Source organism: Mobula birostris, chromosome 1 (assembly GCF_030028105.1).
Source record: "Mobula birostris isolate sMobBir1 chromosome 1, sMobBir1.hap1, whole genome shotgun sequence".
Lineage (NCBI taxonomy): Eukaryota > Metazoa > Chordata > Chondrichthyes > Myliobatiformes > Myliobatidae > Mobula > Mobula birostris.
The window spans coordinates 49,961,903-49,976,755 of NC_092370.1; the positions used below are offsets into that span (position 1 = coordinate 49,961,903).

At 39.8% G+C, this 14,853-nt stretch overlaps 1 protein-coding gene across 1 annotated transcript in view; it reads left to right on the plus strand.

Moving 5' to 3' along the window:
- The window catches only part of pcmtd1 (protein-L-isoaspartate (D-aspartate) O-methyltransferase domain containing 1), a 99,927-nt gene that overhangs the window by 59,594 nt on the left and 25,480 nt on the right, over positions 1-14,853 (plus strand). Inside the window, exon 3 of the mRNA XM_072254960.1 lies at positions 6,567-6,669. Coding sequence (XP_072111061.1) covers positions 6,567-6,669 — 103 coding nt within the window. The remainder of the gene's footprint in view (positions 1-6,566; positions 6,670-14,853) is intronic.

Consider the following 14,853-nt stretch of genomic DNA (forward strand, 5'->3'; position numbering starts at 1 on the left):
ACAATAGGGTCTTTTAAGAGACACTTAGATAGGTTCTTGGAGCTTCAAAAAATAGAGGGCTATGCAGTAGGGAAATTCTAGGCAGTTTCTAGAGTAGGCTACATGGTTGGCACAACATTGCTGGTCAAAGGGCCTGTAATGTGCTGTAGATTTCTATATTCTATGTATGTTCATCACCATCAGGCTCTTGAACCAGAGGGGGTAACTTCAGTAAACTTCAAATGTCCCATCATTGAATTGTTCCCACAACCTGTGGACTCACATTCAAGACTCTTCACCTCATATTCTCGATATTTATTACTTGCTTGTTTATTTATTATTATTTCATTTTTTTTTTCTTTTTGTAATTACACATTTTGTTGTCTTGAACACTGATTGTTCACCTTGTTAGTGTGGTCTTTCATTGATTCTGTTACGATTATTGGATTTATTGAGTATGCCTACAAGAAAATGAATCGGTTGTATATGGTGACTTATATATACTTTGATAATCGCTTTACTTTAAACTTTGAACCTGGTAGATGTATAGACTTTAGTAAGACTTTTGACAAGGTCTAATTGGCTGGTTAAGGCAGCAAGAAGCCATACCTTCATGAAAGTGGCATCACAAGTGGATAGTGTAGTGAAAACTGTTTCAATACACTTTCCTTAATGGGCCAAGCTATTGAGTATAAGAGTTGGGAAGTTTGTGTTGCAGTTGTATAAACTATTGGTTATACTACATTTACAATTGTGTTCATTTCAAGGTGCCGCTCTACAGTAGGATGCGATAGCAAAAGAGAGATTTCAGAACAAATCCACTTGAATTTTGTGTAGAATGAGAGGGGGTGCTATAATTATAAGAGGAGATTGTTAGGTTGGGTTTATTTTCATGGGAATGTAAGAGGCTGAAGTGGTAACCTTATAGCAGTTTATAAAATTGTGAGGGCCATGGATTGTGTAGATAGGCAAAATGTTTTTCCCAAATCAGGGAAACGAAACTAGATAGTATAGGTTTATGGTGGAAAGGTAGAAGTTAAAAGGAGATCTGGGGGATAAGTTATTTTATACTGACTGTGGTAGGATATGGAACCATAGACGGGCATCGTGATCAGAAAGGATGAAGTGGGCTCAAAAGGCCTAATTCTGGGCTGTAAACTTAAGTCATTCTGTGTTTCTGGCTACTATCAAAGAAATAACATAATTAAACACAGAACATAGAAAGCCTACAGCACAATACAGGCCCTTCAGCTGACAAACTGTGCCGAACATGTCCTTACCTTAGAAATTACCTAGGGTTACCCATAGCCCTCTATTTTTCTGACCTCCATGTACCTGTCCAGGAGTCTCTTAAAAGACCCTATTGTATCCGCCTCCACCACCGTCGCTGGCAGCCCATTCCGCGCACTCACCACTCTCTGCATAAAAAATTTACCCCTGACATCTCCTCTGTACCTACTTCTAAATACCTTAAAACTGTACCTTCTTGTGTTAGCCATTTCAGCCCTGGGAAAAAGCCTCTGACTGTCCACACGATTAATGCTTCTCATCATCTTATACGCCTCTATCAGGTCATCTCTCATCCTCCGCTGCTCCAAGGAGAAAAGGCCAAGTTCACTCATCCTATTCCCATTCCTTGTAAATCTCCTCTGCGCCCTTTCTATGGTTTCCACATCCTTGCTGTAGTGAGGCGACCAGAACTGAGCACCGTACTCCGACTGGGGTCTGACCAGGGTCCTGTATAGCTGCAACATTACCTCTCGGCTCTTAAACTCACTCCTACGATTGATGAAGACCAATGCATCATATGCTTTCTTAACCACAGAGTCAACTTGTGCAGTAGCTTTGAGTGTCCTATGGCCCAAGATCCCTCTGATCCTCCATACTGCTAACAGTCTTACCATTAACACTACTGTATATTCTGCCACTGTGAGAGGTGAGAGAGGAGATTTCTGAGCCTCCGGCGAAGATTTTTTGCATCATCAGTGGGGACGGGAGAGGTTCCGGAGGATTGGAGGGTTGCAGATGTTGTTCCCTTATTCAAGAAAGGGAGTAGAGATAGTCCAGGAAATTATAGACCAGTGAGTCTTACCTCAGTAGTTGGTAAATTGATAGAAAAGATCCTGAGAGGCAGAATTTATGAATATTTGGAGAGGCATAATATAATTAGGAATACTCAACATGGCTTTGTCAAAGGCGGGTCATGCCTTACAAGCCCGATTGAATTTTTTGAGGATGTGACTAGACACATTGATGAAGATAGAGCAGTAGATATAGTGTATATGGATTTCAGCAAGGCATTTGCCAAGGTACCCCATGCAAGACTTATTGAGAAAGTAAGGAGCCATGGGATCCAAGGAGACCTTGCTTTGTGGATCCAAAACTGGCTTGCCCACAGAAGGCAAAGAGTGGTTATAGACTTATCATATTCTGCATGGAGGTCGGTGACCAGTGGTGTGCCTCAGGGATCTTTTCTGGAACCCCTTCACTTCATGATTTTTATAAATGACCTGGATGAAGAAGTGGAAGGATGGGTTAGGAAATTTGCTGATGACACAAAGGTTGGGGGTGTTGTGGATAGTATGGAGGGCTTTCAGATTTTACAGTGGGACATCGATAGAATGCAATACTGGGCAGAGAAGTAGCAGATGGAGTTCAACCCAGATAAGTGTGAGGTGGTTCATTTTGGTAGGTCAATTATGATGGCAGAATATAGCATTAATGGCAGACCCCACTTGGAGTACTCTGCTCAGTTCTGGTCACCTCACTTCAGGAAGGAAGTGGAAACTGTAGCAAGGGTGCAGAGGAGGTTGCCTGGATTGGGGAGCATGCCTTATGAGACTAGGTTGAGTGAACTCAGCCTTTTGTCCTTGGAGTGGCGGAGGATGAGAGGTGGCTTGATGGAGGTGTATAAGATGATGAGAGGTGTTGATCATGTGGATAGTCAGAGGTTTTTTTCCCCGGGCTGAAATGGCTAACATGAGAGGACACAGTTTTAAGGTGCTTGGAAGGAGGTACTGAGGAGATGTCAGGGGTAAGTTTTTTACGCAGAGAGTGGTGAGTGCGTAGAATGGGCTGCCAGCGACAGTGGTGGAGACGGATATGATAGGGTCTTTTTAGAGACTCCTGGATAGGTACATGGAGCTTAGAAAAATAGGGGGCTATGGTAACCCTAGGTAATTTCTAAAGTAAGTACATGTTCGGCACAGCATTGTGGGCTGAAGGGCCTGTATTATGCTGTAGGTTTTCCTATGTTTCTATGTTAATGTTAACAAGGAAAAACATCATTTCCTGTCTTTTCCTGAATCTTTTTTTCATTTTTTGTAGATAATTGTTTTATTCCACTTATGTTTACAGTTCATCTTTAATCATTTTAAATTCTTTTAACCCTTCTCAGTTTGCATATTATTTTCAAGATTTAACTGTGGGTTTATATTCCAGTAAAATGTTTCTTTTAATGCTTTGATAAGGTTAAAGTGGCAGGGGAGAGGGAGAATCTGAAAAATGAATAAAATCTTAAATGGAGTTTGTCAGTGTCAGAAATTATGATTAAGAACAGCCAATCATTAGAACTTAAAAAGTTTCTAAATATGCAGGCAATGAAGAAAAGAAATTAAAATTTTGAACTTATGCTCGTAGCATTTGTGTTTTAAATAATGGAGATAACAGAAGGCCGTGCTACAACTTTACATGTAGGAACAGGGTGCTACAGAATCTGGGAAAACTATGGACCTATTGGAGTTGGAAAGTTGCTAACATGTGCTTAGAAAATAACCTGCCTCATTTTCTTTGCCTTTACTTGAGACAGTTGTTCATGACACTAGACGCTGGACACTAGAATACTACAGCACAGTACGGGCCCTTCGGCCCTCAATGTTGTGCCGACCCATATATTCCTAAAAAAAAGTACTAAACCCACACTACCCCATAACCCTTTATTTTTCTTTCATCCATGTGCCTATCCAAGAGGCTCTTAAATACCCCTAATGTTTTAGCCTCCACCACCATCCCTGGCAAGTCATTCCAGGCACTCACAACCCTCTGTGTAAAAAAAACTTAGCCCTGATGTCTCCCCTAAACTTCTCCCCCCCATAACTTTGTACATATGCCCTCTGGTGTTTGCTATTTGTGCCCTGGGAAACAGGTACTGGCTATCCACCCTATCTATGCCTCTCTCATAATCTTGTAGACCTCTATTAAGTCCCCTCTCATCCTTCTATGCTCCAAAGAGAAAAGTCCCAGCTCTGCTAACCTTGCCTCATAAGACTTGTTTTCCAATCCAGGCAACATCCTGGTAAATATCAGGAAATCTGCAGATGCTGGAATTTCAAGCAACGCACATAAAAGTTGCTGGGGAACGCAACAGGCCAGGCAGCATCTCTAGGAAAAGGTACAGTCGACATTTCAGGCCGAGACCCTTCGTCAGTAAATCTCCTCTGCACCCTGTCCATAGCTTCCACATCCTTCCTATAATGAGGTGACCGGAACTGAACACAATACTCTAAGTGTGGTCTCACCAGAGATTTGTAGAGTTGCAACATGACCTCTCTACTCTTGAACTCAATCCCCCTATTAATGAAGCCTAGCATCCCATAGGCCTTCTTAACTATCCTATCAACCTGTGCAGTGACCTTGAGGGATGTATGGATTTGAACCCCAAGGTGAACCCCAAGGTCCCTCTGTTCATCCACACTCTTAAGTAACCGACCATTAATCCTGTACTCAGCCTTCTGGTTTGTCCTTCCAAAATGCATCACCTCACACTTATCCAGATCAAACTCCACCTGCCACTTTTCTGCCCAACTCTGCATCCTGTCTATATCCTCTTGTAACCTTTGACAACCTACAGCTCCATCCACAACTCCTCCAATCTTTGTGTCGTCCACAAACTTATTCACCCATCCTTCCGCCTCTTCATCAGGTCATTTATAAAAATCGCAAGGAGCAGGGGTCCCAGGACAGATCCTTGCGGCACTCCACTAGTTACCGACCTCCAGGCAGAATACCTTCCTTCCAGTACTACCCTCTGCTTTCTTCCTTTAAGCCAATTTTTTATCCAACAGCCAAGGTTCCACTGATCCTATGCCTCATGACTTTCTGAATGAGTCTCTCGTGGGGGACCTTGTCAAATGCCTTGCTAAAATCCATGTAGACCACGTCTACCACCCTACCCTCATCAATTTCTTTTGGTATCTCTTCAAAAAACTCAATTAGGCTCATGAGGCATGACCTTCCCTTCACAAAGCCATGTTGACTATCCTTGAGTAGACTGTGGTTCTCCAAGTGCTCGTAGATCCTATTCTTAAGAATCCTTTCCAATAATTTGCCGACCACCGACATAAGACTAACCGGTCTATAGTTCCCAGGGTTCTCCCTATTACCTTTTTTAAACAAGGGAACTACATTTGCCATTCTCCAATCCTCCAGTAGCTCCCCTGCAGCCAAAGAGGATTCAAAGATCATAGCTACTGCTCCAGCGATCTCTTCTCTCATATCCCACAGCAACCTGGGGTATATCACGTCCGGCCCTGGGGACTTCCTTCCTTCTTAGTGTGTCGCACCAGACAGTCAGCCATTCTTGTCTGGCCCTGGGGACTTTTCAATCTTGATGTTTTTAAGAAGATCCAACACTACTTCTTCCTTAATCTCCACATTGTCCAGCACATAGGCCTGTTCTATTTCAACCTCACCCTAACCAAGGTCCTTTTCACTTGTGAATACTGAAGCAAAGTATTCATTTAGGACCTCCCCAACCTCCTCCACCTCCAGGCACATGTTGCCTTCTTTATCCTTCACTTTCATTCTTGAATCTGACTTACTAAGGAAGATGTACTCTACCAAGTTTCATTGCAATAAATTAATCAGCCATAAAAAAATTATGATCTATGCCATTAAGCAGTAGCATACACTTAAGAAGAAACTATTTTGATTCTGAAATTCAGCATTACAGTCAATTCAAGCTAGGAATATGTAGTAGAACAATTAAATTAATCCCTAAATGTCAGAGAAAGTGAATAATTATATTTAATTGGACTTCAGGCCCTTGAAAGTGAGCAAGTCCGTGGTGACTAAAGCTAAACTGGATAAAATTGAAGCTGTTGGACAGGGCATTTAAGTAAAACAAGAAGGAGCTGCATTATAAAAGTGCTATACATGTTTTACATAGTGGTTAATACCAATGAATATTTTTGATCAGGAGTCAGTTTTTGTGAGGATGAGCTCATTTGTTCACAGGTCGTTTTTTCTTTTTTTGTTATTTGTGAGAGAGATGTTTATTGGACTATCTCCTAACACTGTTTCTGAAAGGAGACTTCCATACTGCAGTCTTCTTCGATAATTGCTTAGCATTTGCTCAAGCTTCTCAGGGTACTTTGTGCCCTCAGTCTTTCTAAGCATTCTTGCAAATGTGTCAGGATGATCTTCCAAAAAGGTTTAAAATAAATACTAAATGCTGTTAGAGAGTTATGGATCTGAACTGAATTGGTGAACTAATCTAAATTGCTTAGTGTTTAACATCCAGATCTATATTGTAAAAATAGAATATTTATTGTATTAAGATGGTTATTTTTAATCCTTTTGCTTTTTAGGTCCTTTTGGGATAAACCATGGAGTTGAGATTCATGCAGATGTGGTAGATTATGCCAGAGAAAAATTGGATAATTTTATTAAAAAAAGTGACAGCTTTGATAAGTAAGTATAGTGTGTTTCAGCTTGCTTTCCATAGTTTTGTTCTTCAAGGCTTAATATTAAAATTCCTGCCTTTTTTTTCTAAATCCTGGAACTCGTACAGCACCAATTTGCAAAAGATAACCTTTCTGTTTAATTTGATATTAATTTATGTGAACAATGACCACACATAAAATATTTAAGGGCATTACGTTATGACAAGAAGTTAGCTAATTGATTCATTAAGCCTCATCAAATAGTTGCTTTATGACAATATGAGTTTTGTCTCAAATAAGGAGTTAAACCACTATAAAGCCTTCAGATGCCCTACACTAAAAATTATGGCACTGAACAACTCATTGGGACACTACCACAGCAACTTGCTAAATTTATTTTGAATTTGAATTGATGTTAGGGGGACTTGCATCACAACTGGACTTTAGTAGAGAAACTGTCTGCTATTATGTTACTAGCCTTCATTTGACTCTGATTCCATAATGTGGTTGTTTCTGGATGTCACTTAATTTATTTGGTGGCCGGCATTATCCAAATCCTACAACAAATATGGGAAGAGTGGCCCCAAAAGCTTAAGTGCAGAACTGCCCAGCAGTAAATTAAAAGTGCAACATCAGCATTTGCAGCTGATGTTGTCAGCAGGCAGGTAGCTGATTGTGGAGTGTCTGGTCTTTGCTTTATAATTCATAAAGGACAGCTTAGCTAAATGGAAAGTTGGAAATGTATTGAGTAATCTAGAGAACTCTGCACAAGAAGGATCTCCAACATCAACAGCTTGAACTATGGTTTTTGGGGACGGAACGCTGGTTGACATTACTGTGGTATGTCTACAAAGCTGAGAACTGGAAGTAATATTTTTAAAGGAGTGTGCAGCGAGATTGGGAATGGGTACCTTGGAGGAGCATGCAGGTAGTAAACAGCCAGCTGAATCTGTCTACCTCATGAACAGATTTTCCACATTTCCACATTTTATTATGTGGAAGAGTAGTGGTTGCTAAGATGAGTGTGGTCAGAACCACCAGTAGCTCAGCTGCACAGGAAAAGGAAGAAGTGTGACAGAGCAATAGTGATAAACAGTTCAATCAGCGGGACAGATGGATATTTCATAGAGATTTTATGTTGCTTCCCAGATGGGTTTTGGTCCTCATTTGGAGTTACTTTTTCAGACTTGGAGTGACAACTATGTGGTGAAACTCTTTAGAGCAAAAAAAAGAGTAATTTTTTTGTTTCTATTTTTTAAGAAGTCTCTAATAAGTTTTGTCTTGAAACAATTTGATATTATTTTCTTGCATAACGGCATAATACTTCATGCTCTTATGCAATTCAAGAAAATAATTTGCCGCTATTCCAAAGAATCTATAACCAGCATGTAGCTGTTTATAATACAGTACTATACAAAAGTCTTAGGCACCCTAGATTTTTATATAACTTTTGTTTTAGATGTTTATATTTTGTCTTCTGCAATAGAGTGTCATTAGAAAAGAGCAAATTTTAGTTTTCCAAACACTTATTTTCTAAAATATTAAATGTTACAAAGAATTTTTTGTATTTCATTAAAGAAAGTAAAATAATAAGTTATAGACCACTTTTCAGATAAAAACTTGAATACTTTGTAGGCATATAGACCAGTAAATGATTGAACAACGATAACAAACAGGTGCTAATGATCAATATTTTAATGAGTTGAATGAACTCAACTGATTAACTGAAGTAGAAACCAGTGCAGGAGGAATCAGACTGGGCAAAGGTTCATCCATCGTCATCGATGAAGACCTCGACACCATTAGTACTTTTTATGAGGCCGAGTTGCTAGCTCGACACTCAACCTGGTACGGACGGAAAGCGTGCCTGGGAGCAGCCTGACTAGATTCGAACTCAGGAACCTTCGCGCTTATGTCACTGCGCCACCAGCTGGCTTTTTTGATGGTGTCGAGACTAGTGCTTGATTTGGATTTAAGTGAGGGAGAGTTGTGAAGCGTCAGCCTCACTCTCTCTTCCCAATTCCCATCTGGATCCAGTGGCAAGACAAGAGTCGAGACGCTGGAGATGAGACTAGGCACAGTGGATGACCAGGACATCTGTGTCTTGTCGTGCATTACGCGTTCCACAACGCCTGCAGAGACTGTCTTCTTGACCGTTGGACCTTTCATTGGTCTCGTCCACTCAATCAGCCGGAGTCTGTCTTCACATGCTGGGATAGACAACTCCCTATCTCACTGAGGGTTTGAGACCCGTCGGCTACCTCACTTGGTTTAGCCAGCTTGACGAAGCCATCGCCCGGGGTGTGGCCACTGTTACATGCAAACAGCTATGGGGAGCTTGAGAACCAGAAACGCAGTGGCCTGTCATGGAAACTGAGTGCAGCAGACGAGATATATCAAAGTGATGTCCCTTCTAAATTGGAAGAAGTCCAGCACTGCCGTCAACTCTGAACTCAGAAACTGCTGGAACCCAAGTACACCCCACTACAGAATGGAGAATTCTTGTCAGAAGTGGCCTCGTGGAAGAGTTGCTGCCAGAAAGCCAAGTAGAAACAAAGCCATGAGACTCATCTATGTACAAAAACACAAGGATTGAGGTGCTGAACAATGGCAGCAAGTCCGCTGATATTTTTGTTGCAAACCAGAAACAGTTTGTCCATTGAAGAACTGGAGAGAGCTACATGGATGAGTGTCTGCAGCCAACAGTGAAGGGTGGTAGTTCACTGCAGATTTGGGGCTGCACTTCTGCAAATGGAGTTGGTGATCTGGTCAGAATTAATGGTATCCTCAGTGCTGAGAATTACAACCGGACTTTTTAGCAAAAGATGGTATGCCCTTCGCAGAACCCTGATTTCAACATCATTGAAGTTGTCTGGAATTACTTGGAGAGACAGAAGCAAGTGAGACAGCCAAAGACTGTAGAAGAACTGGCAAGTTCTCCAAGATGCTTGGAACTACGCAACAGTCTACCTAAGAGGATCGATGCAATTTTAAAGGCAAAGGGTGGTCCCACCAAATATTGATTTGATTTAGTGTTTTACTGTTTGCTGCTCTTTATAGGAATTTTTTTGATATTTAGAAATTTCTCATTTCATTATTTTTGCAAGTATCTTCACTTCACAGATCTTTTTGTCTAAGATTTGTGTACATTAATGTGTAAGGTAATATAATCCTGAATAGCTAAAAGCATATCTTAAATGACATGATGAATTGTTAGGAAAGTTCTACATTGATGTTTTAGAAATTATTGTACAAGCCTATATTTGCATTCTACCTCTTAATCCATTAACTTGTGATACTACAAAATTGAATTAGGACATTGGAAGTTTTAAGTATCATTGAATTAATATCTGTAGTATGTTTATGCCTCTATTTCCCAAGGAGATGGTGATTAAAGAGTACTACAAAGGATATGGAAAATTTCTAGTGAAGCTGGAAGAAGTACTGTGGTTAACAGATTATCAGAGCTGGTTAAGTTATCTGCCCATGTTACAAGTTCTAGGCCTTTAGATTTCATGGATAGCTTGAAAGGGGCTTTGATTTTTTTTTTCTCTCCTGTATCAGGTAGCCAACCCTGGTTCAATGAAGAGGAGAAAAAGCATGCCAGCATCAGATATTTCTAAAAGTGGGGTATCAATCTAGAAATCCTGCAACACAAGAATGTAAATGTGTAAACAGTGGAAGAATCAGAGCCAGGTTTATTATCACCGGCATGTGACGTGAAATTTGTTAACTTAGCAGCAGCAGTTCAATGCAATACATAATCTAGCAGAGAGGAAAAAATAATAATAATAAATGAAATAAAACATAATAGATAAATAAGTAAATCAATCATGTATATTGAATAGATTTTTTAAAAATGTGCAAAAACAGAAATACTGTATATTTTTAAAAAAGTGAGGTAGTGTCCAAAGCTTCAATGTCTATTTAGGAGTCGGATGACAGAGGGAAAGAAGCTGTTCCTGAATCGCTGAGTGTGTGCCTTCAGACTTCTCCTAACTGATGGTAACATCGAGAAAAGTACATGCCCTGGGTGCTGGAGGTCCTTAGTAATGGATGCTGCCTTTCTGAGACACTGCTCCCTAAAGATGTCAGTGCCCAGGATGGAGCTGACTAGATTTATAACCTTCTGCAGCTTCTTTGGGTCCTGTGCAGTAGCCCCTCCATACCAGACAGTGATGCAGCCTGTCAGAATGCTCTCCACGGTACACCTATAGAAGTTGTATATGCTGTAGCTGGTTTCAACTGATCCTTCAAGTGATTGCTTGAGTCCCATTTATTAATCTTTGTGAACAGCAGGAGAAAGAAATGACACAATTATCCTAAAGTTCAACAAGGATGTATCATAACAGAAATCCCAAAAACAGGTGAAGCATTTGCAGCTCTCTTCAGCCACAGGCATCTCTGATGATTCAGCTCCCATTTATCCAATTCAACTTGTATTAGATTAAAACTTAGTATAGAGACAACAGCTTGACTCTAGTACAGTGTACTGACACTGTAGAATAACCAGCTCCTCTAGTTGTTTCAGTAGGGGCTAAAATGCTAGCACAAGGCTGTGAGCAAAAACTGCACCGATATAGTCTGTCCATGAAAAGTAGGGCAAATCCTATTAACCTATACTCAAACAATAAAAAAGTGCTGGAAATTATTACATGGCTAGTAATAACAATCTGTGCTGATGAATTTACATCCTGTCTGATCCACCATGCTCCAGACCTTGATCCAAATATGAACCAAAAAAACTTCTGAATGTAAAGGGAACATGATTGGCATTCACATCAAGGCAACATTTGGCACCATATAGCACCAAAGAGTCTTGTTATTTGATGTAGATGTTTCTGCTGGCTTGAGTTGTATGTACTTTGTTTAATCAGTGTCCTATGAAAGTCAAGTAGTGCAGGAGGTGATGGATAAACAGTATTTGGTATGTGTTACGATGGTATAATTTTGGATGTCTTTCTATTCATGATATTGAGTGGAGTGCATTAGCAGGAATGAGATAGAATGGCTAAACCTAGACATATCAAATACATGGATGAAGGTCTAGCTGAAGACATATTAAGAATGGGAGGGTGTGAATAGGTAAACAACAAGAATTCTGCAGATGCTGGAAATTCAAGCAACACACATCAAAGTTGCTGGTGAACGCAGCAGCCCAGGCAGCATATCTAGGAAGAGGTGCAGTTGACGTTTCAGGCCGAGACAGGAAGGGTCCTGACGAAGGGTGTGAATAGGTGATGGTTGCGTAGCTGGAAATAGGTTGTCATACTGATTGAATAGACATAGGGTCCAAAGTTCAATTGGATCAGTCTAATATATTTTAGAGAGTTACCAAGAAGGAGCTCATAGTAGGTGGTTAGTGAATGGCATTAATGAAGAACGCTAATTTCAAATCTTCCCAACATCGGGGAAAATCTTCCTATTTGATTTTACCTGTAAAGAAAAACTGAATGAAGGTAATATTGGAAAATGATAGGAGAATTGAAATAGAATACCTTGAATATCAATGGAGGGCATCAAATACCACAAACCCCCACAGCCCCCAATGATCCTGTGATTTCAGTCCCTGAGGCTGACTTAAGAGTATCCTTTAGAAAAATTAATGGAAATGAACTGATTTCAGGAGGGTGAATTCATGGAAAACATTTGGACCAGACATCGTACATGGCCAAGTACTGAAGACCTGTGCTAAGCAACAGGCTCGAATGTTTACAATGAGCTTCATTCCTTCACTTTGGCAGTCTGAAGCACCCACCTGCTTCAAGCAGGCTTCAACCATACCATTGCCCAAGAAGAAAGTGATAACCTGCCCAAATAATTATCATCCTGTAGCACTTTCATTCACTGTCATGATGTGCTTTTGGAGTTTGGTCATGAAGCATATATCTGCTGCCTGAGGAGTTATCTGGAACTGCTTCAATTTGCCTTACATCACAACAGGTCAGCAGCAGATGCCACTTCATAGGCCCTTCAGTCAGCTCTGTAACAGCAGAAAAATTATGTTGCGTACATCAGGATACTCTTAATTGACTACAGTTCAGCATTCAAAACTATTACTTCCTCAAAACACATCACCAAGCTCCAAGACCTAGGCTTCAATAATCTCCTCATGCAGCTGGATCCTCAACTTTTTCATTTGCAGACCCCAGCCAAACATCTCCTCCACAATCATTATCAGCACACGTGTACCACAAGGTTGTACACTTAGGCCCCTGCTCTACTTGCTTTATAGCTATGATTGTGTAGCTAAGTACAACTCCAATGCCATACTTAAGTTTGCTGATAATGCCGCTGCTGTTGGCGGAATCAAAGGTGGTGATGAATTGGCATTTAGGAGGGATCTGAAAATCTGGCTGATTGTGCCACAGCAGCCTCTCAATTAACATCAGCAAAACTAAAGAGTGGATTATCAATTACAGGAGGAAGAAGCTGGAAGTCTGTTAGCCAGTTCCTTATTAGGGGATCTGAGAAAGAGAAGGTCAATAACTTAAAATTCCTTGGCATTATCATATCAAAGAAATGTCAACACAAAGAAGGCAGAGCAGTGCTTCTACTTTCTTAAAAGTTGGCATAGGTTCAGCATGTCAGCTAAAACTTTGACAAACTTCTATAGATGCACAGTGGAGAGCATGCTGGTTGGTTACATTGCAGTCTGGTGTGAAACTATCGGAATGAAAAAGTCAACAGAAAGTGGTATATACTGTACTTCCCCATCCATCACAGGGAACGTGCTCCCAGCATTGAGCACATTTACATGGGATGCTGCAACAAGAAAGCAGCATCCATCATCAAGGACCCTCACTATAAAGATCTTGCTCTCTTCTTGCTGCTACCACTGAGCAGGAGGTACAAGGGCCTTTGCTCCCACACCATCAGGTTCAGCAATCATTATTACCTTACAGTCATCAGGATAACTTCACTCATCACAGCTCTGATCTCGTTTTCAAGGACTCTACAGATCATTTTCTCAGTAATATTTTTTTATTAGCGCAATTTGGCTTTTTGCACTTTGGTTGGTTGTCACTCTTTGCTTATGAATATATAGTCTTTCATGCATTCTATTTTATTTCTTTATTTTCCTGTAAATACCTGCAAGATAATGAATCTCAAGGTAGTATATGATAACACACGTGAATTTCAATAATAAATTTACATTAACTTTAACTTTAGAAGGATCTCTTGTGCACCGACGATGATCTTCCAATCAACATTATTGTGGTCTTTGCACTTCATATTATTTACCTACACTAAACTCGCTGTAGCTGCAGCATTATATTCTGCATTCTGTTTTCTTTCCACTATCTTGATGTGCTGATATATAGCATGATCTGCCTAAATGGCATGCAGACAAAATCACTCTGCCTCGGTACATGTGACAATAATAAAGCAATACCAATATGGGGAAGTTTACTTCCCACTTTCTTGTCATATTTTGAAATGCTTTTTGAGTCCCACAGATATCAAAAGTAGAAAAATTAGAAGTGCAGGCCTAAATATATATAAAAGGAGGACAAAGTAGCCCTATAAGCAAATATTGCTAAATATATTTATCTACCACTTTCCCATATCTTGAATGTTGATAATTTGAGCCTCAAAATCTGACTTTGCAAGTTAATTCAATTGCACAATGATGTGGTATAAGTTACTCCCACTTTTATTTTCTTAACATACATCTTATTTGACCGTTTGTTCTTGAATTATGAATAACGGAACCTGCCTTTTACTCTCTACCTTGTCCCATCACTTCACCATTTTAAAAATAACTGTAGTGCTTAGATGTTTTCTAATTAAAGTAAAAAGAGGTCATTCTGCTAAGTCTGAATTTATGTTTGATTCTATTTGTATAAAAAGTATCATCTAATCAAAATCAAAATTAGAACAAGCAATTCCTAAAGCCAATTAATTTTTGATATTGTAATGTGCTCATTCATGTAGTGGAGGGTCTCACCAGCTTTTCAATTTCATATTTTCCAACAAATTTTAAATTAAAAGTGTGTCTCCTTTATTCTATTTTTCTTCACTCTGGCTTGTTATCACAACTAAGAACAATCCTGCTCCTGTTGTTTAATTGCATTAAGTGTAAAATTTAGGATTAATTTAGTAGTTGTGTTTTACTATAAATTTGTGCATTATAATTTGGTTTGTTATAAACTGATAATTTGATTTGTATAGACTGACAATTCCTCTATAAAGCAGGAGTTATTTAATG